The sequence below is a fragment of the Phoca vitulina genome, unplaced genomic scaffold, assembly GCF_004348235.1.
Source record: "Phoca vitulina isolate PV1807 unplaced genomic scaffold, GSC_HSeal_1.0 scaffold47, whole genome shotgun sequence".
In the NCBI taxonomy this organism is placed as follows: domain Eukaryota; kingdom Metazoa; phylum Chordata; class Mammalia; order Carnivora; family Phocidae; genus Phoca; species Phoca vitulina.
Window position 1 is genome coordinate 3,678,050 of NW_022589750.1, and position 22,438 is coordinate 3,700,487.

At 59.9% G+C, this 22,438-nt stretch overlaps 1 protein-coding gene across 2 annotated transcripts in view; it reads left to right on the forward strand.

The window, feature by feature from the left end:
- Positions 1-22,186, forward strand: part of NTN1 (netrin 1) — a 178,762-nt gene extending 156,576 nt beyond the window's left edge. For both annotated transcript variants that reach the window (XM_032431864.1, XM_032431863.1), the window contains exons 6-7: positions 8,729-8,803; positions 21,819-22,186. In XM_032431864.1, the coding sequence (XP_032287755.1) occupies positions 8,729-8,803; positions 21,819-22,147 (404 nt within the window). In that variant the 3' untranslated portion in view covers positions 22,148-22,186. The remainder of the gene's footprint in view (positions 1-8,728; positions 8,804-21,818) is intronic.
- Positions 22,187-22,438: the final 252 nt, after the last annotated feature.

A 22,438-nucleotide genomic window follows, 5' to 3' on the forward strand; every position in this document is an offset into this window, starting at 1 on the left:
TCTCTGGCTGTCACCCCCTTCATTCGCTTCCTCCCTCCTGCCTGGCCCTTTGCTGCTCTGTGTGCTTCACGGAGCTAAGTCCTTGTCATCCTTGATGTCACCTCCCTCAGACTGGCCTTCATAAATCCATCCCCATGCCTGTTCTCCACCAGCACACTCTGCTCATCGTCTCCCCTTTATGAGTGTCACTCTTGGGTGAGCGTGATCACACCCATGTTATTGACCTGTCCCTTCCTGCTGCAAAGCCCCCATGAGTGTTTCTGAGTACACCCAGCACCTCCCAGCCCTGGCCATGCGGAACTCGTTTAGCCAGCTTTGTAAGGGGGTGAATGGATGATAACTTCGTAGACGTGGGGGTGCTGCACCAAAGGGTGTGCATCTTTCCACGGTTTTGACATTTCGATACCAGTTGCATTCAGAGAAGAGGAATTTGCACCCCTACCTCGTTGAGTGTGCGTGTGTTTGCCTTTGCCTGTTTGCGAGCCACAAGTCCTGTATTCCCATTGATTTAAGCTGCATTTCCTTCATTACTTGAGATTGGCCATTTTACATCTCCTTGTCCCTCTTTTCCCCCCTTCCTGTGAATTGCCTGTTCTTCTCCTTTGAATTTTAAGTTGCTTGTCTTATTGATTCGGAAGAGTTCTTTATATATGAAAGACCCCAATCCTTTGCTATCTGTGTTGCAAATGCTTTTGGCTTTTTTCTAGTCATTTGCTCACAAGGTTGCATGCCTAGCTCCTCTGGCTGTCCATTACTGGGGGCTGCCTCATTTCGCAGGGGGGTCCTTGGCTTTTCTGCCCCAGAGCCCCAAGTCAGAAGGGCATTATGTTATAGGAGGCAAGTAGGGCTTAGAGATGTTGGAGTGGACGGGCAAGACCAGTGTGGGTTTAGAGAGATGTCTGGGTGCTCAAGAGCTGCCTGTGAGCCCAGCCCTACTCTCCCAGAGAGGTGGCTGAACCCTGGGTACAGTGCTTGTGGGTGCAGATTCTAAAAATGTGGTCTTACTGGGGGAAGAGCGTTAAGTCACCTGCAGCCTCGGACAGAGAGGCGAGAGTTGGCTTCATGAGGAGTGCCTCTTCCATCCTCACCATGCCTTCCCTACAATGGCCTAATTTACGAAACGCACGGACACCTGCCATGTGCAAATGGGAATCTGGCCTGAGGGCTTCCAGGTGGCTCTGTGGCTCCCGGTCAGATGAAGCCAAAACACACTTCCTCTGGGCAGACTGGCCTCACCTGCCTTTTGTCACCTGCTGGTGGGCAGAGTGGCCCTGTCGAAATGGATGGAGCCAGCAGGGGGTCCCTCCTAGCCCCACCCCCCTGAGCTCTTCCACCCTGGCCAGGGGGCGACCAGGAACCCCTCCCTCCCCTGCACCCAGCTGGTGGAATCTGCCAACTCACCCACCCTTCAGGCCTCAGCCTTGGGATGGACCTCGGGGGCTGGTGTCCCTTGCTCATCCCCCCCACGGCCCCACCTTCCCGAGCCCGATAGCCCAAAAGCAGAGAGGCAGGGGTGCTGCTCAGAGTGAGACCTTGGCCAGCTCCCCGCCCTGCTCCGAGGGAGGCACCAGATGCAGCGCCCTTGGCTCCGACCGGGGGACGCTGGGCCCCGCCTGCCATATGTTCCGAGATGAGCTTCGATCCGGCGAGCAGGCCTGCCCAGCAGGATTTTTGGCACCTGGGACACAGGCAGACCAGAGGGATGAGCTACCCAAGGTGGTGGGAGAGGAGGAGGCGGCTCGGCCGCTGGGATTGGGCCTGTATGGCCCCCTCTTGGCTCTTGGCTGTGGCTTGGTCAGGGGAGCAGGTGGGGGGAATAAAAGGGAGGTCGGCTGCTCCCAGGAGGAGCCAGGATGCCAGCCAGCCAGGATGGGCCTGCTGTGAGTCGCAGATGGCAGCCTCCGGGTCTCCACGGCTCTCCCGGGTCCCCGTGTCCCTCCCTGGCAGCTCCCTGTCTTTTTGGGGAGGAGGATGGGAGTGGCGGGGGACCCGGGTATTTCACTGTATTTACCTGTACCGTCAGTTCGAGCCCCAGAGGGTCCCCTGAGAGAGTGGGGGCCGCCGAGCATCCTGCTCACCCCTCACTCGGTACTCCCGTGCGGGGGCAGACCGAGGCGCCGGGGCCCCGCCACTGGTCCGGGGAGGCTGGGACCCTGCCGGGCAGAAAACATCGGGCCCAACTGGTGGATGAGATCAGTCGGCTGGTCTGCAGGGTCTGTGTGTGGATAAGCTCATGCTGGCTTTTATATCAGGGTTGAATCATAGGATGCTGCCCCCCCCCTTTTTTTTAAGTTGCAAAACGATGGATTTTAGGTATTTGCACGTGGTCCAATTTCCACCTTTTCCTGTTTCTGCCCAGATCAAGTAGCATTGGATCCAGAGATTGCTGAAGATTCTTTGTCTCTTCTTTAGTTTGACTTGGTCATTTACGTTTTCCTAAAAAGTCACGCAGTTCATTCCGTGTCCAAGATTTCGGCCTAAAGCTGAATACTGTAGCAGCCTTATAATTTATAATTTATAATTATAATTTCGACTCTTACAATAGTCCCTTCCTCATTACTTCCTAACGCGCGGGTCTGATTTCTCTCTCGTATTCATAAGTAGACATGACAGTGTTTTGTCTGGTTTTTGTTGTTGTTGTTGTTTGGTCGTTTTTGGTGTGTGTGTGTGTGTGTGTGTGTTTTAAGTTTATTGGTTTGGGGACTTTCCTGAGAATCCGTTTTTGGGGGTGTTTACAACGTGTGAGTTTTTTCTGATGTTCCATGCTGTTACTTTCTACTTCTGCTGCCAGTCTCTCTCCGACTTTCTTTCTAACTTCTAGAGTTGAGTACGTATATTTTTCATTCTTTTCTGTTTAACAGTAAATCCTGTTTATTACATTGTGGTCAGGAAATGTGGCCTGTCTGCTTCCAGCTCCTTTGGAATTAATTTAGCATCGTTTTACTGCTCAGGTTACTGTCTGTTCCTTTTTGTGTTCCTAACACTTTTGTTCTTAATATATTTCAATAAGATGTTATTCCACACAAAACATTCTCTCTTTTTTTATTATGAGGCAAACTTCTTAGTTAGTGGGTGACGAACTTAGAACTTTAAAGAAGCTTACAGCATCTTCTTTCAAAGTTGTAAGCTTTAAAAACAAATTGCTTCATTTAGTGATGTCCCTCTGAAATGGTTATTTTCATATTTTTTAAATCCATTTTTCAGTAGAGGGGTTGACTCCGTTAAGAGGCATTGTTTTGTTTTTAGATAGTTGCTCTTCTGTAATCTTGATTGATCTCAGTTGCTTTTTATATATTCCACTTTTTCTATTTTTCTTTTTTTTTTTAACATATTACCTATAATTAAAAAAAATTTTTTTTTAAGTAAGCTCTACACCCAACTTGGGGCTTAAACTCACAACCCTGAGATCAAGAGTCTCATGTTCTACCCACTACACCAGCCAGGCACCCCCATATTACCGGTAATTTATTTCCCATTTTCTCTAGTGTTTTGTGGTTGCCTTTGGACTTTTCAAAAGCACTATTTGATTTAATGGCTCTTATTTGTCAGAGCCAAGCAGGGAGGAGCATGTCTTACATTCTACCTACTTAAGACTCATTCCACTGCTTAGTTTTTGTTAATATGATCTAGGTTTCAGACTACATTTTATAGTTATTTATACTTATATGTATTTATACTTAGATATACACAGACATTTTCTTTCAAACATTTAAAAATTATTTTGACATTTGCCTTCAGTTTTAGAACCAAATATGAAATCTCCATGTTCACAGGTTTCCGAGCCCATGACCAATGCATTCGTAGTGTACGATCTCACCAAGACTGTCCCCCTCTTAAACTCTTACTTTTGATTCATGTCATGGTTGGTTGGAAAACATTCTCAAGTACCTCTCTCAAAAGGGATGCATGATGAGAATATTGTCTGTATCCTTGCACGCTGGAGAATGCCTTCTGCTCATTGTGGCCTGCACACATATGAGACAGTCTAGCTGGGTATAAAATTCCTCGATCACAGACTTTTCCCTCCTCAAGACCTACGGGCTGGCTTCTTTTTGTTGATTTCTAATCCATCTATAATTTTCCCTCCTCCTGGTATTTCATATGTTGTGCAAAGATGTGTCTGGGTGTCAGTCTCTCTTCCTTGATGTTTTTCCAAAAAGTCAGTGAGCCTTCTCCTTGTGCCTATGTTGATCTGCCTTCAGCTCAGGAGTCCGATCTTCGATCCTTGTTTCTATCCCACTGCCTTCGTTCCCCATCGTATGTTACCCTCCACGTTCTCTCTTATATCCTTACCATTCTCTCCTTCATGGTTTCCACGTCTTTATCCTTTTCCTCTAGAATTTGCGAGAGTTTCCCCAGTTTTTATTCTCTGTGTGTCCGAATCAGGTGTCTCCAGGATCATTTCTCTTTGCTGCTTCCAGAGTAGGTTTTAACTGTGCTACTGAGTTTTTAGGTTTTGGTTTTGGTTTTCCCAGCTCTTCTTTCTTTCCCGTGTCACGTTCTTAGTATTGTCATATGGCCTCTTCAGCTCAGGCTTGTCTTCCCTTCGGGCTTTCTTCTCCAATTTCACAGAGACTGTGTCTTTTTAGATCTTTTTTCATCTGCCATGCCGCATTTGGTTACACGTTGTCCGTGCCTGGTGTCAAGTCCCAGCAACGGACTTTGAATACTTGTGATACAGACCGTATGGTCTGCAAAGCCTAAAATATTTACTGTTTGGCATTTTGCAAAAAAATAAGTAAAAATTGCAGATCCCTCTACTAGCACAACAGCTGGATACCCATCTCAGCTGCAAGCTGGATGGCAGAGGAAGAGATGCCGCTCTGGCCCTACTCCCTGGCTCCTACCAGTGTTTCCCCTTGATTCACTTTTGCTCCATGGAGATGGTTATCCTTCTATCTGCACCACCTGATTTCCTCATTCTCTGCACCAGTAATTTTGATAAAAATGCAAGTTGAAATATGCTGTCTGTCCTTCCGGGCCCTACCCTTCCTTAAGCTTCTCCTCCCTAGAGGAGGGCACCACCTCCAGTGCCCCTGCCTACTTCCTGCCCATTTGTTTTCTGGTTCTTGTCCCTGTGCCCTCTCTTTTTTCAAGATCTTCCCGTGTGTCGGACAAAAGGCCGTGTCTTGAGGTAAAACCTTGGACAGGTTTTGCTCATTCCAACACCATCTGCCTTTAATTAATAGAGATTGCTCCCAGATTCCAACATCGGGTCATCTATCAGTTTGGTTTTTGGCGTGAGTGTGAATTTTCATTTTTCTCATTGTCTTTACAGCTATTTTGGAACCAAACAAGGAGAGGCTCCATGGGTGGCTGCCAAGTAGATATGCCATTTTGAAGGAGTCAGAACTGCATGTAAAAGTTGTGGTTTGTCCATCTTGAGGCAGTCTCTGTGGCTGTGTGTGTATTTGATAAAAGAAGAAAAGGCGGGAACATTTTCCCTATCCAGGGACCACTTGTCCAATGACCTCAGTTCTCTGGAATACACCCAGAACAAAGAGTCCACAAGCCGCCAGATAACTGCCACAGTGTCCACGTTCTGGACGTTATTCACATTACCCAAAGGAGAGCGTTTCCGTCTCCCTCATTGCAAGCCGATTTACCCGTGTTTTATGTACAGGTTCTAACAATCTCGGTCTTTGTTTCCCTAGCTCCACAACCAAATTGGAATCGGCAAATCTGAAGGGAGTGGGGAACATTTTACAATGAGCACACTGACCTAAGAAGTATTTCTGGGGCACCTGGGTGGCTCAGTCAGTTGAGTGTCTGTGTGCGGCTCAGGTCACCATCCCGTAGTCCTGGGATGGAGTCCCACGTCAGGCCCCCTGCTCAGCGGGGAGTCTGCTTCTCCCTCTCCCTCTGCCCCCCCCCCCATTCATGCTCTCTCTCTCACTCTCTTTCTCAAATAAATAAATAAATAAAATTCGTTTTTAAAACAGAAGTATTTCTGATGGACAGAAAGGAAAGACATAGGACCCCCCCCCCCCCCCCCCTCCAACAACTATAAATGCTCAGAGGCTAGCGCCGTTTCCCAGAAGAGCAGGCAGCTTAGGGTTCTCTGTGTGAGCACCCTCCAGTGTGAGTCCACAACCACCTTCTCTGAGCCTCTCCTCTGCCAGTCTTCATGCTCCGTGCACCCTGTCCCCACCTCCCATAGCTCCAGGTGCTTCGGACAGTGGCTCCCAGGACCCTGGCTGGCTGCACACCAGGCTCCCCTGGGGAATGTCAAGAATCAGGACATGCAGCCTGCCCCCTAAACCAGGGAAATCAGGTCTTGGGGACGGGACCCAGGCATCAGTGTTTTTTAAGGCTTCCAGCTAATTCTGCTATATGGCCCGGGCTGAGAAGCAGGGCTAGTACTAAAATGTTCTCATTGGGCAGGGAATGGATGCCACACATTCTAGGATGATTTCTGTCCCAGGTGGATACTTAGTTCTGGAAAGAACCACCGTAGATGTCACCAGGAGGGAAGGCAAGAAGTGAGAGCTCGAGGTGCCCTGGGAGGAGGTTGTCACTGGGCTCTGCCACCGTGCCTTTGGCCCCACAGCGTGTGGCTTACGTGCGGCAGGTGTTCTAGAACCTTCCTGAGCCCTAGCTTCCTGGCTTTCAGGCGGGACCAGCAGGGCCTCCCTCGCAGGGTTGCAGAGCCCGCGGCTGCAAGGTGCTGTCCTCACCCCCACCCCCAGGCTGTGTGCCTCAGGAGGAGGCAGGACGTAGGTGATTTCCTGCCGACCGGAATGCAGCCTCTGACGTGGGCCAACGACTTCTGACTTGGGTAAAAAAATAACAAGAAAGCGAGGAGTGAGGGGGTTCAAGGCTGTCCCAGGAATCACGTCACCCAGTGCTGCTCGCATTCCAATTAGCTTCCCTAAGTGGCGAGAGCAGGGAGGGATCCCAGCCAGCTCGCTCGGGACCGCGGGACTTACGCACAACCTGGATTGGGCCGCGGTGGTGGCTTTGCTGTGCGCGTCATCTGTCCCTGAGCTGGCCGACACGTGGCCCAGAGCAGCTCCTCCCCAGTGGGAGGTGCGGTGCGGTGGGCCTGGTGCTGGTGCCACCGGTCTGTGCGTTCGGGCCGCCATCTCCTCGCCTTGACTTTGGCCGCCCTAGGATGCAGGCCGCGGTCTCTGGACGGCCCTGGCCCTGCCTCCCAAGAGGTCCGCCCTCCCCTGGTCGCCAGCTAGCCAGCCAGCCACCTGGCAGAAGTCTCTAACACGGTAGCCTCCCGGTGCCCCTGGCAGGGCGTCCTGGTGGGGGGCGGGGTGTCCCAGGGCTCAGACCACAGGGGAGCAGGAAGGGGGGCTGCTTTTTTCCCCCATTTCCTGAGACTGGTTCCCAACTGGGTGCCCCTCCCCTCCGCGCCCCCCCCGGACCCGGGAGCTGGCTCAGGAGAAGCAGGGGGCTGCCAGGCCCGTGGCCCCCAGGGCAGTGGGATGGAGCTGTTTCAACTCTAACCGAGGCACCAGTCAGTGTATTCTGGGACCTGGAAGGAGGCAGCCACCTTCCATGGGGCCAGACGCTGACTCTGGGGGCGGGGGGGATTTGCTGGAACACGGGGTACTCTTCATTCCCCGCTCTGAGCTTCATGCCCTGCTCACATTTGAGGGGATCCACCAGTGTTTGCTGAGACGCAGCATGGCATAACCAAGAGCGCAGTAATCAGGCATCCCACGTCCGAGTTCAAAGCCCACCCTGGGCACTAGCTGTCAGGGATGCCTTGGGCAGGGGGTCTCCGTGTTCTGATCTGCAGAAAGGGACTACCACCCCCACATCCAGGAACGGTGGTGAGAATTGAGTGAGGCCCGGCACGTCGGGCAGTGGTGTGGGGCAGGCCGGGGTGATTTCTTGGGCCTCGCTGCCGGGCTGGCCATCGTGCTAAGGGTGTCGGTCCCCCGCGGATCCAGCCGAGCAGTCCCAACCCCTCATCAGAAGAGCGGGGAACACTGGCAGGGAGAGGGCCAGGCTGGGCCGAGGTGGGAGGCTTGTTCCGGTGGGTGGACATAGGCCACCCCCAGGAAAAGCAGGCCCGGTGGCTGGCAGGCCCTGGGGGGCCCTGTGCTTTCCGCCGCGCTCACGCTCCGGCTTCGAGAAGCCCCCGACGGGCTCCCTGGCGGACGCAGGCCCAGCAGCCCTGCCTCTCAGCAGTAGGGCCCATTAGAACTGAACAACTCTTCGCAGGGCATTCTATTTGCACACTCCAGTAGAGTGGACACCAAAGGGGTTTTCTAATGCTTCATGGGCTGCTAATTTCCTCCGTGACCTCTTTTGTTGGGGTGTGACCCCAGCCAGAGGCTCTGCGCCATGCAAGCTAGCGCCTGACACAGACCCAGGGCGCGGGGTGACAATGAGGCTTCTATCAGCTTTAATCAGGCTCCGGTTGGGTCTGAAGAACGGGGTGGGGGGAATTTGTGTGGCGTTCAGAAAGCCCTGGGTGGCACAATACCAGAGCCCCCAGCGTCCCTCATGGAGGCCAAGGGGGCTCCAGGCAGCGGCTGAAGGGTTGGTCGGGCCACGGGGCGGGGGGGTGGGGGGGGTCGGGCGGGGGCCCTTTGTCCCAAGCGCCTCTTCAGAAGGCCGGGCCTGCCCTGAATGGCCGCCCGCCCGGCCTGGCCCATGGGTATCACAGGCCCCTAGGTATCTGGGGAGGCGGCCTCCCCCTCGGCCCCCAGCCTATTCATCGCTGGCCTAATTAGGTTTTTTTGTCTGTGTTCTCCCTCCCCTGCAGACTGCGATTCCTACTGCAAGGCCTCCAAAGGGAAGCTGAAGATTAACATGAAAAAGTACTGCAGGAAGGACTATGGTGAGTGCCAGTCCCCTTGTCTGGCGGGGCCCGCGGGGGCCACGTGACCAGCCAGGAGCCCGGCTCGGGGGGCAGGTGGCCCTGGCTGCGTGCTGGTCGTGGTGTCCCGGTGCCCGGACAGGGGCCTGGCTGGCGGGATCCCACGCCCAGGGAACTTGTTAGCTCTTCCTCCAAGGCCCTTGGAGGCAAGGGGCACGAGGGGCCTTCTGGGGTCGCGAGGGGCTGCAGGGGGGCACGAGGGCTGGGCTCTCTCCCCCTGGCAGGAGCTCCCCTGCGGCTGGGATTCCCAGCCTGGCCTCTGGCCTTCACTCTGCCCCGGGTGGGAGCCTGTGTGGCCTCAGACTAGTCGCTTCACCTCTCTGGTCTTCCGTGCCTTCATCCATACGATGGGCTTTCAACCTGAGTCTCCCTCCATGGCTTAACGTGGGGTGGGGTCCTCCAGGCAACAGGAAAGGGGGTTTAAAAGCCTTCTCCTCCTTCCGGAGGTTGACTCTGCAAAGGCTGAGGTGGGCCGGGGAATCTGTATTTTAAATGGTTCGCTGAAGTTTGAACGCATCTTACAGGGGGGTCCTTGAGGGTGCTTTGCAGTCAGGAGCTGTGGGGCTGACAGCCCTGTCCCCTGAGCCGTCAGGCCTGGGGTGACCCAGCCCCTCGCTCACTACACACCAGCCCCCCTGCGCCCCCTCTCTGTCGGGCAGCCGTGCCCGCCTTCTGTATGCGCTTGCTGGGAGCCGCCTCGTGCCAGGCTGCCCCGGGGGAGGTAAGGAGCCGGCTTTGTGGCGTCTGGTCCCTCCGTCCCTCCGGGACCCAGGGGCGCCCAGCAGCCCGGCCTGCCGTCTTCCCGGGGCTGGCCATTGCAACCAGACCGAAGGGGTTTCTCTTTAATAAGGACAAGCGTCAGGCCCGTTGAGCATAACGAAAGGCATGAGGGAACCCAGAGGAATTTTGAGAACTTACAAAACGTAATCAGTGTACCCCGTGCGAGTGTGTGTAAGTACACGGATACACACACACACATTACACACCCCACACTGGAGCCCAGAGCGCCCCCCACCCCCAGGCCGCCTGGCCTGCCCCTTGATGGGGGTGCGTCCGTGGGTGGCCCTGTTCAGACCCCCGTGGGGCCCGCAGCAAATTCCCCAAAGCCCCTTTCAAGTGTTTACACCAGACACAGTGCAGAGACGTCTGACTCCCGCTGGAAAAAGAACAAGCTCTGAGACAGTTTAAGGATAAAGGGGGTGCTGTCTCTGAGCCCCGGGGACATGCACAAGAGAGGGATGAGGGCTCAGGCAAGAAGGCCCAAGGGTTCTGTCCCGTTCCCAGGCGTGGGGCCTGGGGTCCAAGCGCGGGCTGTCTGCGCAGGCCTGGAGAGCTCGGGGTCGTAGAGAAGAACCCTGCCCAGGACAGGGGGCAGGGGGAAGGAATGGTGGGTGTCCTTGGGGAAGGATTGCTTTGAGTTTTGTCTGGAAGCATCCTTTGGTGGACACCTGAGAGGGGCTGGAAAGGGAGGGCCAAGCTGTCCTTCTGGGAGGGGTTGGCCTGCAGCCCCTGTTCTGTTCTAAAAGTGAAGAAAGGAAGAATTAGGCTTTTTAAAAGTTACCAGAATAGCTCCTGCGTTCCACCTGGTTCTATCCGACTTGGCTCCATTTTGTTCTCTTCTCTTCTTTTCCTCCGTTGAATTCAGCTTCCCTGACCCCCAAGGTTCCGGGGGACCCTTGTCCCCCTCGGTGCTCTCCTGGCCCCCTACCAGCAGGAAGGCTGAACACCCTCTTTTTGCCAAAGGGGGCCGGACACCCTCTTTTTTATGAACTCAGAGGGGCCCCACAGGCTTGTTCAGGAAGGAGGGGGCGGCCCCCCAGGGCTGGGCAGGGGCCCACAGGTGCAGCCAGAGGCCTTGCGCTGGGGCTGGGGGGTGAGGTGTCATGACTGGGTGCGTAGGACTTCGTCGAGAATCTTCCCTGCATTCTGTTGGGACCACAGACCCCCGGGTAACATGCGAGTGGGGGCATCCCTCCCCTGCCTGGGGCAGACCTGGGCCAGCGCAGGGGTGCGATGAGCAGGAAGAGGACGAGGAGGGAGCTGGCCTGCGGGTCCGCAGGGAGGTGAGGCAGGCAGAGCGGGCCAGGCCAAGGAGGACTGGGGACCGGGCTTCTGAGGGGCTGCACCATCTCTGCTCTGACTGACACCCGGCAGGGAGCCAATTAGAAAACGTAAGCCGTGCCCTGGACATTCCAGAAGCTGCTAATGAGCACCCCGGGTTTACTGCCCCTGCCAGGTGAAGAGCAGGCCCCAGGCCCCCTTCCTCCTGCCGGGGACGTGGAGCTGGGTCTCCGCTGACCTGGGCAGCGGGCGGCAGGGGTGTGCGGGTGGGTCCCGTCCTGTGTTCGCTCCGGCGCGTTCCCGACGAGAGGGGCCCGGCGCGGGCAGGGCTGGGGTGGGCACCAAGCAGGGCAAGGAGGACTGGGGTCAGGGGAGGGCCGCAGGGCCAAGCCCCGCCATGCTTCTCACATCCCGAAAGCGCCCCAGGTGGGGAAGGGTGGCCCGTTGTGTTCCCGTCTGTGGGGAAGGGGCCCCACAACCTGGAGGCACAGACCCCTAACGTGCTGCGGGACTTCGGGCAGGAGCCTCACCGGCCTGGACCTCGGTTTCCTGTCACATGGAGGTGTCATCCAGGGGACACGACGTCCTTCTGGATGAGACCCGATCTGCTCGGGGCAAGGGTGCAGGGTGATGCTGTGGTCTGCGGCCACCCGGCCCTCTGTTGCCCTCGAGGGGACGCCGCCAGCGAGCCGCCCGTGAGGGACGGTTGTTCGCATTATTGCCCAGTGTCTTAGCGATGCCGGCCGGCTCCTGGGGGACCCCTCGCCTGGGAGGGGCCCTGCCTTGGTGTGAATGCCCCGGTGGGTGCTCGTGTGACGGCGTGCGTGAGTGTGCACGTAAGGGTGTGCACGTGGAGGTGTGACTGTGCGAGCAGGTGCGTGTGTGCTCGTGGGTGTGCATGAGTGAGTGTGGGCGTGCAAGTGGGCGCGTGTGCACGTGTGTGCGCCAGTGTGTGGGCGTGTGAGTATGGGTGTGCTCGTGTGACAGTATGTGAGCGTGTGCGTGTGTAAGCGTGTGAGCATGGTGTGCACACGTGCCCGTGTGTGACCACACGTGTGGGTGTGCTTGTGTGACAGTATGTGAGCACGTGCGTGTGCAAGCGTGTGAGTATGGTGGTATGTGCACGTGTGTGCACACACGTGTGCGCCATGTGTGAGTGTGCACACGTGCCCGTGTGTGACCACAGGTATGGGTGTGCTTGTGTGACAGTGTGAGCACGTGCGTGTGCGAGCGTGTGAGCATGGTGGTATGCACACGTGTGCGCACACACGCGTGTGTGCCATGTGTGAGTGCGCTACGTGCCCGTATGTGACCACAGGTGTGGGTGTGCTCGTGAGTGTGCACGCGTGAGAGTGTGTGTGTGTGAGACCCTGAGTGTGATCCCCTTTGCACACTCACGGAGTGCCTGCGGTGCGCCCTATCCTGACCTGGGTGCTGAGCTTACGGATGTGCAGGAGACGCCGGCTTGGCCCTCGGGGCCCTTACAGTCTAGGAGGGGAGAAGGACACAGACGAGAGCGGGGAAGGTGGACCAGCCTGAGGTCCAGAGGCTGGTTCTCCAGAGAGGGTGTGGAGGGAGGGCTTCCTGGAGGAGGGGGCCCCCGGTAGCCAGCGCTCACGGGGCAAAGCAAGGCTCCCAGGCAGAGGGAGGAAGAAGTGGAAACAGGCTGGGGAAGTGGGTGCTGGGTTCGGGGGTGTGGGGGCCAGGGAGGCTGGGGAAAGGCCCGTGTGGGCCTCAGCCGCCACAGCCACGTGCTCAAACCACCCTGAGCCCACCGAGAGCTGCCTCCTGCCTCTTCCTTCTCCCTGGGATTCGAAAGTGGGGGGCAGACAGCGCACATTCTGAAAGGTGAGATCATCTCACTTTTGCCAGTTCTTGGAAAAATTATTCATTCCCAGAAATGTTTATTAGTCACCCCTTTTGTTGAAAGACATTTTGGCACCGCCAGATGGAAAAATCAAAATGCTTTTCACAAGATGATTTGTGTCAAGAAGGCCTCCTGAGGTCCCGCAAGGATCATTCCTGGGGTACAGCTCAAAGGGGAGACTCTGTGGGCATCTGTGGGGGGAGACGGGGCTCGCCAGGCTGTGCACGCGTGTGTGCACGCGCACGCTCCTGCTTTCTCGGGGCCCGTGGCAGAAGCGGGCTGGGACCTAAGCGGAGCTGTCATTCACACCGACATCCCCCTGTGGGCCCCGGGACCTCCTGCGGCCTCGCCAGGCCCGGGATGGGGCACCTCACTGCCTTCCTTCCCGTCCTTGCTGAACCCACGCGAACACCTGCCCGCGATGCTGAGACTCACCGAGATCCAGTTACGTGCTCCAGACCGGGGACTCCAAAGCTCCAGAGGCTTCTCCTCCCCCGGGCCAGGGCCCGGAGCCTCTGGCCGCGCAGAGGGGGCACAGCTGTCCCTTAGAAGGCTCAAGAACGCGTTTCCCCCCACGGGACCCTTGACTCCCCATTCCTGGTAAGCCAGACACATCCTCCTTGGGAAACCGGCAGGTGTGGTCCCCGTGGTGTTGGGGTGACATTTAGAGATGATGGAACCGACGTGGCGGACGTTGTGGCCGGGCCTGGGGAGGGGCTGGTGATGGGCATGGCCGTGTGGGGGAGGGAGTCGCGGGCCGATCCCTGATGGGGGACAGGTGTGGGGGTGCCCGCGGATTACCGTGGAGCTGGGGGGGACAGCGTGACGGGGCCTGGCCCTTGCCTGGCTCTCGTCCAGCTACTCAGGCTGGAGATCAGATGGGGTCGGGGGAGAGGCTCCTAGCTCAGGCCTCTTTTTGTCTCACCAGCCCCAGGGACGCGGGGGGCCCCCCAGCAAAGGATGGCCTCTCCCCTCTTAGCACTCCCTTCCCTTCCGTTTCTTGACCTTGAGTTCAAGAGCTATTCCTGATCAGGATCAATCCCGTTAAGTGCGGAGAACTGGATGGGTTCTCAACCCCGTCCCGGGGGCAATGCGCCTGTGTGTATAGTGGGCTGCGATCTCGGGGCTCGGGTGTGGGTGCGGATGTTTCCCCGTCCCTGGGGGCCGTTCCTGGGAGACGCCATGCCCCCCCACCCCCAGAGCATCCCCCCCAGCCCCAAGGAGCGGGACGCAGACCAGCCGGCAGCACGTGGCGTGGTGTTTCAGAGGCTCGCTGACCCTTCCCTGGGGGTCACTGGCCCCCCTGGGGATCCTCCGATTTCCCCAGCCAGATGTGACCTCCCCTCGTCCCCAGCCCCAGAGGGCCAGCCCCATCTGGAGGCCAGATGTGGAGCTGGGTCCGCGTGAGTCAGGCCGAGGTCGAGGAATGCGGGTGACCACCAGGTTGGACAGGGAGGGCCCAAGGGCCCCCGTGACCGCTTGACGGAAAGGCCCCTGATCCCTCAGGGTGCTGCGCTGACCGGGCCCCCGCCACCCTCCCCAGCACAGTGAGTCCCTGTCCCTGCAGACAGGGGAGCCCGGAGCCCGCGCCTCCCACCTCTGCCCCTCCCAGCCGGCTGCAGGGTGCTGAGCTCCAGAGGGGCCTGCAGGCGGCCGGGCGGGCGGCTCCCGGCTGTGTCTGTCCCTGTCGCTGGAGCTTCCTCCCCTCTTCTCTCTCACAGTTTCCTCTCCTCTGAACATCCTTTCTTAGGGAGGCAGGGCGGGAGGGGAGGCTCTAAGGGGCCAGCGAGCCTGGCTAATGAGAGGTGTCTCCTCCCATTTCACAGATGGGGACGCGGAGGCTTGGAGGCGGCAGGGGCGGGGATCTGTCCAAGGTGCCTGGAGAGCTGGGCACCTGGGGCTGGGGACCCCGGCTGTGTCCCACACCTGTGACGAGCAGCACTTGTCCCCCCTGCTCACTGGGGGCCTGTCTCCAGGGTCACAGAGCATCTCTCAGCGACGCAGGGCCGCCCCGTGGCAGGGTTCTGGTGGGTCCTGACGCTGCCCTGTGCTGGGAGCAGTGCCCAGCACCCCGTTCACTGTGCCGGGGGCTTCCTGCCCCAGGCCTGCCCCCAGTGTTGGCACGCCTGCCGCGTGCAGCTTGGCCCGGCTAGAAAATAGGGCCAGGCCCCCGTCCCCAGACCCGAGGGCACCCTCTGGAGCAGGCTGCGTGCGTGGCAGGGGACCAGGGACACCCTTCCAAGTGCTTGCAGGCACCTGCTTGATGCCCCCAGGGGAACGTGGCTGGCCAAGGACTCTGGTGCTGTGGTCTGGATCCCGCTTGGCTCCTATTTCCGGGCCGGAGGCCCTTTCTTCGGGGCTCCTTGCAGAAGCAGGTTCCGTCCTTTGGGTGTGGGTTGACTTTTAGGAGCTAGAGCTGAGTGGGGTGCATGAGAGGGTGCATGAAAAGACTCGTAGCTGCTGGACGCCCCCACTCCAGGGCTCCAGCTGGGGAGGCGGGGCCGCCCTTTGAGCTCCTGCGAAGGGGCTGCCTGGAGGTGGTGGCCTAAATGAGGACTGGGCTGTGGGTTGTGTTTGGGGACCTCAGACGGGAGGGACCTGGGGGGGGATGCGGGGCCTGGACTGAGGCCATATTCGGGGAGGTCGACCCTCTTGCTTTCCCCTCCTTCAGAGGCCAGAACCCCTCTGGTGCACCGGCCTGGGGCGGCGCGCCTCGCTGGGCCTTCCAGGGGGTGCTGGGAGGCAGGTTTGGTCGTCGAGCTTCTTCTGGGCCTGTGTGACGCCATCCTGTGGGGGTGACACTCCGGCAGCTCTGGCCAGGCCTGGGGTGGGGGGCGGGGGACAAGCCAAGCTGTTTCAGTCCCTCCTGACTGGGAGCGGGGGCCCTCTCTCCCTTTGGCTCGTTTGAGGAAGAGACCAGCCCCGTGATGAGGGCGCCCCACTGGGCAGGCAGGGCTCAGGTCCACTCTCCTACGTGAGCCTCTGGCCAAGCGGGGCGGCCAGCGCCCCACCGCTTCTCACTTGTGAAGGGGGTGCAGGTGGCCAGGCCTGTTGTCCAGGGAACGGGGCTCCTGTCTTCTCCAGAGTTTGGCCCTCCGATTCCCAGATCTCCCGGCATCCCCTCCTCCGCGGATCCCTGTGCAAGGAGATGGTCCCAGGCACCTCACCCCTCTCCCCTCCCAAGAATGGAGCCTAAGCACCGGGGCCTGGCCAGGAAACTGAGGCAGCCTTCACATTGCTCTTGGTGCTGAGAGAGAGAGAGAGAGGCAAACCAGGAGTTCTTTGCTGAGAAGTAAAAAGGAGGGACCCTCAGCATGCCCTAAGGTGGGCGTCCCCGCCTTCTTTGAGGTCTGAGGTGGGACTTTTTCGGGGTGGCAGCCCGGGGATTCCCAGGGACTCCCGTGGGGGGCTGTGGCCCGTGGCCTGGTCTGGCCACAGTGAGCCTCCAGCTCACCACCCTGTTTCATGCGGACGGCCGCGACACCTCGAGGTGGGTGCGCGGGTCCCGCCTCGCCGCCCCGCACCCCCGGCCCGCACGCTCGCTCGGTCCCCCCTGGCGGGTCAGCATCTCCGAGAACAAGACTTGGCCGGGCTCCGGCCTTTCTTACCTTCACGGGGGACTGGGAAACATGTGGTCAGGGCTGCATTTTATGAAGCGGCTGCAACTCATGACACACTTTCTATGCCGGGAGATTTATGGGGCTGCATGGTTTTCATGGTTTCCGTGGGGTTAGTGTCCTCCCCCATTCGTCCTGCCGCTGTCTCCGAGACAGATGGGTGACAAGCCTTCCCCGGCTGGACCGGCCCAACAGGAAGGTATGGCTGGGCGGGCAGCCGGGTGGGGGGAGGCCAGGGGCTGGCCACCCAAGCCTCCTTGGGAGGGGCAGCTGCTGGGAAGCCCCTGGGGCCCCCCCTGAGCAGCCCATAAATCCAGGAGACCTCCGGGCGGCAGGAAGCCTCCCCGCGGAGGTGTCCCAGGGCTCCAGGCCTGTGGGAAGAGGGAGATGGTTGGCAGCCCCTCTCCCCGCGGGGGGCCGGTGCCAGGGCCCCTCCCCCAGGGCCCGGCCCAGCAGGTTGTCTCGGGCTGAGCCAGCAGATGATTGAGCCCCAACTGTATACTCTTCACGGAGCAAACAGGTTTCCTAGAACCTGGCCTAGGCCGGGAGCTTTGATGCCAGCAAGAGGTCTCCAAAACCTACCAGCAGGGCATAAGTCGGCTTGGAGCTACTTCCTGTCACTAACTGTCCCGGGAAGGTGGCCGTGCCAGGTCCTCCGAGGGCCCAGAGCTGACAGGCTCTGAGTCTCTTGGGTCAGGGCTGGAGCTGGGGAGGGAGGCTCGGAAGGACCGGAGGCTCCGGACAGAGAGGACAAGCACAGGACCCGGAGCTTCTGACTTTCTAGGTTGCCTTTGGTGGCCCGAGAGTCTCCCAGCGTTGAGACCCATAGAGGTGGAGGCTTCCTGGAAGGAAGGTCTGCTCCTATAGGACATAGGGGGGCCTTGCCCACCCAGCAGCCGAGAGGACCCCCAGCGCTGGCCAAGGCACCCAGCCTGCCCTGGGCCTGCCTCCGAGCCCCCCGCCCACCTCCGACACAGGCCGTTCTTGCTGACTGTGGCCTCGGTGGGCCTGGCCCTCGGGGGGCTTCGCACCCGCTCGGAGTCACGGCCAGCCCTGCAGCCGAGGGATGGAGAGGTGCGTGCCCCCAGCCAGCCCAGCAGCAGGCTGGGATTAAGAGCAGTCAGTCGTCACAGCCCTGCCCTGGGGGCTGATAAGTCCTTCCTGTGAACCCCGGGATTGCTAAGGGGGGGTGGCTGCTGCCCTCCCCGCCTGCCGCCTTGTTATCGGAGCTGTGCAGCTGACCGCAGCTGTGGGGGCTCCCAGGCCAGGAGTGCAGCCTGGCCCCTAGGACCTGGGCCTCGGAGGCCAGCTCCTCGCTCCCTGGAGCCCGTGAGCTCTCTCCTTGCCTTTCCACGGGCATCTGCCCCATTCTGCAGCTTTGCTCAGGGGCGCCCACGGAGAGAGGGGGCTGACCTCACCCATCCTGCCTCGTGGGCTCCAGGCCCCCCCCGCCCCCCCCACAATGCCTGCTTTTGTCCGGGCGGAGAGCAGGGCCCCAGGCCCCGGGTGCACAGCTCTCTTGCAGCCTGAGCCCTCATTTTGGGGGATGAGCAAGGGCTCAGCGTAAGGGAGGGCGTCCGCGGTGTGGACCCCAAGATGCAGCCGCTTATCACTGAGAGAGGGGCCCGAAGCGCCAGCAGCCTGGGGGCCAGGCTCCCCGGCGCGGCCACTGCCTGGTCTCAGCATCAGAGAGGGACCCCTCTGGCTGGTCCCTGCACGCCTCTTCCTGTTCTGGTCTCATCTCCGGCTGCCTTTCTCAGGGTCATCTTCCGCATTTCTGAAGACGGGATGGGGGATCCTCACCGGGCCCCCACGTTCTGCCCTCCTGGAGGCCAAGCTAGGACAGCGGTGCACGGACAGGGGTGGGGGGCGGCTGAGGCTCACTGGCCTGGTGTTGAGTGTCGTCGTGTGGGTGTAAGGGGCACGCCCGCAGGGATCGTGGTGCTCGGATGGGCAGAGCTGCCTGTGCTCGGCGCGCGTGGTGGGCGATGCCACGGGCCCCCAGGAGACCCCAGCCATCCCGGGCTCCCGGCCAGCAGGCCCCGCAGAGGTGGCGGCCGTCCCCGCGCCGCGCTGTGGCGGGTGCGGCCCCCGAGCGTGCGGAGTGGGTCTGCCTGAGGTCACTGTTTCAGTGTGTATTTTGAATATTTTCAGCTGTATGTGCACGGCAGGGACTTGGCCCGTGCGCCGCGTGTGCGGCTCATACTTGGTGGGCTGTGTAATGTGCCGGGGCGTTGCCAAGGGCAGCGGAACTGCGGATTTTTTCCAGCATAATCATGAATTCTACCGCCACCCTCCCCTGCCCCTGCGCCCGCCTGTGCCGTCCGGCTCCAAGGCCCGGGGGCCGCCGGGAGCTGCTGGGGTGGAGGGAGGACGGGGACCGTTGCTTTGTCCCACTGGACCGGCGTGCACCGCTCTGGCCCCTGGATTCTCGGGGACGGCAAGGTGTTCCGGGGTGGGGTACGCCTTTGGGCTGCGTCCTCAGTGTTGAGCGGATCCCCTCTAGGCCTGTACTAGCCGGGCCTGGGGAAGCGGGGTGGGGGTGGGGCTGCTTTGGATGCCCTGCCTGGTGTTCCAGAACATTCCTTCAGGGGAGGGAAACTCCAGACCCGGGAAGGTGGGTTGGGGGTCTCCAGTCCTCCTGCTGTGTGAAGGGCCACGTTCTTGCAGCCCCAGAGAGTAAGAAGGGCCAGCCCAGGGCCTGAGCGGGTCCGGCTAACTCTCTCCGGCTGGCCCACCTCACCAGGGCTGCCCTCCCGCCTGGCTCTGGGCTGACACCCCAGATCCTGAGCCCCTAGTTCCAACCGTACAAGTTTGCTCGGGCTGCCAGAACCACGCACCACAGGCTGGGGGCTGAAACAACAGAAATTTATTGTCTCACGGTTCCGGAGGCCGGGAGTCCGAGATCGAGGTGTCGGCACGTGGCTTCTCCGGAGGCCCCCCTCCTCGGTTCACAGATGGCTGCTTCTCGCTGTGGCCTCACGGGGTCTTCCCTCTGTGTGTCTGTGTGTCCGTCCTGATCTCCTCTTCTCACGAGGACACCAGTCATATTGGATTAGGGCTCCCTCTAATCACTTCCTCTGAACTCCATGACCTCCGTAATGACCCTGGCTCTGAATACGGGCACATCCTCAGGTCCTGGGGGGTTCGCACGTCATCCTATGAAATCTGGGGCCGGGAGACACGGCTCAGCCTGTCACACCACGAGACGCTCAGTGCCTGGGGTCACAGCCGCGTTCCCCCGGCGCCTTCTGCAGCGTCTTTGCGGGGCCACCCCCTGCCCACCCCGGCTGGATGGGGGAGGGCCCCGTGGCTGGGCCGAGGGTCTGAGATCCCACCCAGGGAAACAGTGGCATCCTGACGGAGCCTCATTCTGCATTCAGCTCAGTCCTGAGGAGAGGAAACCGGGGTTCTCAGGGACACCGGCTCCCCCGTCGCTTAGCCGAGGGGCACTCAGTTGCCACGGTGACCTCCGTGTGCACAAACACACGGCCCAGCCTACTTCTGCGAGCTGGAGAGGGCTCCCCACCCCACCTCAGAGTTCACACTGAGTGTTGAGTCCCTTGGTGACAAAAACATGGAAACGGTTGCCATGGCAGCCATTCTTTGGAGCCCTCAGACTGGAGTGCAAAGTTCAGGATGCCCAGGAACGGCTGAAATGGAATATGGGAAAATCTGCCGCATCCCTCACCCCATAAGGACGAGCTGCAGGGTGGCGGACGCGCCCCTGGGCCCCGCCATCCCCGAACCTCCCCGCATTGTGGGCCAAGCGCAGGGACAGAAGGGGAGCAGCAGGGAGGGCCCTGGGAGTGAAGGTGGCAGGGTGGGCCCCAGGGACCGTGAGAGAGGCTGGCCGGCATGGGTGGCCAGGCCGGGCCATAAGCGGGCAGGTGATGACCGCTCAGCATGCCCCGGGGACATGTCCTCGTGGCTGTTGGAGCCGCTGAGCTGGCCCACGGCTCGGTTTCTTCAGGTGTAATCTGGAGAGACGAGCTGTTGCTCATTTTCCAGGAGGGCTCAAGTCCACTCATCCGCCAGGGCCATCTTCAGCCTGGTCCAGGGGTGAAGGGTGCGGGGGTGGCAGGCGAGCTCAGCAAGGGCAGCGTGCCCCGTCCTGACCGTGGGGATGGGGAAGATGACCAGGTTTTCCTTGGTCGGTCAGTGCAGCAGAGACCTCTCCCTTTATCCCCTGGAATGATTATGTGTGCCCCCAGCAGTTCCCCAGCTCGGCCCATGGGGCTCTGCTAACTCGAGATGCACTAGCCCAAGAGGCCTGCAGTCAGAATTATTTGGGAAACCAACACACATGCGTACACATGCATGATTTGTAGATTCAAGGCTCTGAAAAGTCCTGCAGTTAAGGAAACCTCTTGACTTTAACCCAGAATTTCACAAACCCATTTAAGCAAAGTGCCCCCTTTTTCTTTAAAAGGCATTTCCTCCTACTTTTAAAATACCTCCTAATATCCTGCAGAAATGACATTTATTAACAGTCACTAGGGCACTGATTCTCAAACTGTATTCCCTGGAACAGCACCACCACCACCTGTGAACTGGTGAGAGAGGTGGGCTCTGGGGGCCCATTCCAGATCCGCTGAATCAGAAGCTCTGGAGTGCAGCCCAGCAGTGTGTGCTTGACAAGCTCTCCGGGGGATTCTGACGCAGGCTCCAGCAGAGAACCCTTGTGCCAGGGGACGTTTCAGGGGAGAATTAGCAGGGGGATGGCCTGGGGAATTGGAGAGGGTCAGGAGGGAGGGGGCGCAGCACCAGGACCCTGGACTCTGGAAGGGGTGCCACGTCCACCTGGAAGGGTAGGTTCACGGTGCTCTGCACCTGGCACTGAGATCCCATCATGGTTTTCGGAGACTGGGTGTCCAGTCAAGGACACCCCTGAGAAGCCCCAGGTGGTGTGCCTGGAGGTGCCATGAGGCTTGATGTCAAGTGCTCGGAGCCTTTGGAAGTGCCACGGCGGGAGGCGGGGGGGGGGGGGCACTAAGGAGGTTCCCGCCCAGCCTGCGGGGAGTGATGGTTGCTGCTGTCACAGAGGCACCTGTCCTGGGCAGGCGACTCGGCCGGGGCGGTCAGTTCCTGTAAGCTTCTTCTGGTCCTGCCGGCCAAGCCCCAAACGCAGAGCTTGAGCCCAGGCATGAGTAAGGCCTGTTGGAGCAGCGGCTGGTCCAGGCGTCGGCAGGTGGGGTTCCCAGGATCAGCTTAGGCACCACCCACGCGTGCCCCAGTGGGGTACCCTGTGCCGTCCCTTCCCAGCTGTGCCTTCTCCATCAGACCGGCTGCCCGGTGCTCGGCTCCGAGAGGGCTCGAGCAGGCAGGGGCCACCCGACCACAGGAGCCGGGGGTTTGTGTGTGTGTGGGGGGTGCCCAGGCGGCACTGCTCGGCCCCGGGGCCCACTCTCCCGCCTGTGCTTCCTTGCAGCGGTCCAGATCCACATCCTGAAGGCGGACAAGGCAGGGGACTGGTGGAAGTTCACGGTGAACATCATCTCTGTGTACAAGCAGGGTGCGAGCCGCATCCGCCGCGGTGACCAGAGCCTGTGGATCCGCTCGCGGGACATCGCCTGCAAGTGTCCCAAAATCAAGCCCCTCAAGAAGTACCTGCTGCTGGGCAACGCGGAGGACTCGCCCGACCAGAGCGGCATCGTGGCGGACAAGAGCAGCCTGGTGATCCAGTGGCGGGACACGTGGGCGCGGCGGCTGCGCAAGTTCCAGCAGCGCGAGAAGAAGGGCAAGTGCAAGAAGGCCTAGCGCGGAGGCAGCGGCGCGCCGGGCGGCCGGGCGGGCGGGGCGGGGCGCGGGGCCGAGCGGGCTTTCCCGGGCGGGGGGGGGGCAGGGGGCGGGGGCCGCGGGGCGGGGATTCGGGCCGCGGCCCCGCCCCCCGCCGCCCCCCACCGCCGCGCGCCCGGGGCGGGAGAGATGAGGACGAGACTTAAGCTACCTCACGGGCTCCTTCCAGAGCGGCGGCGCGCTCCCCGGGCGGGGCGGGCCTGACTCGGGGGTGGGGGGGCCGAGGGGCCGGGGTGGGGGCGCAGAGCCGCG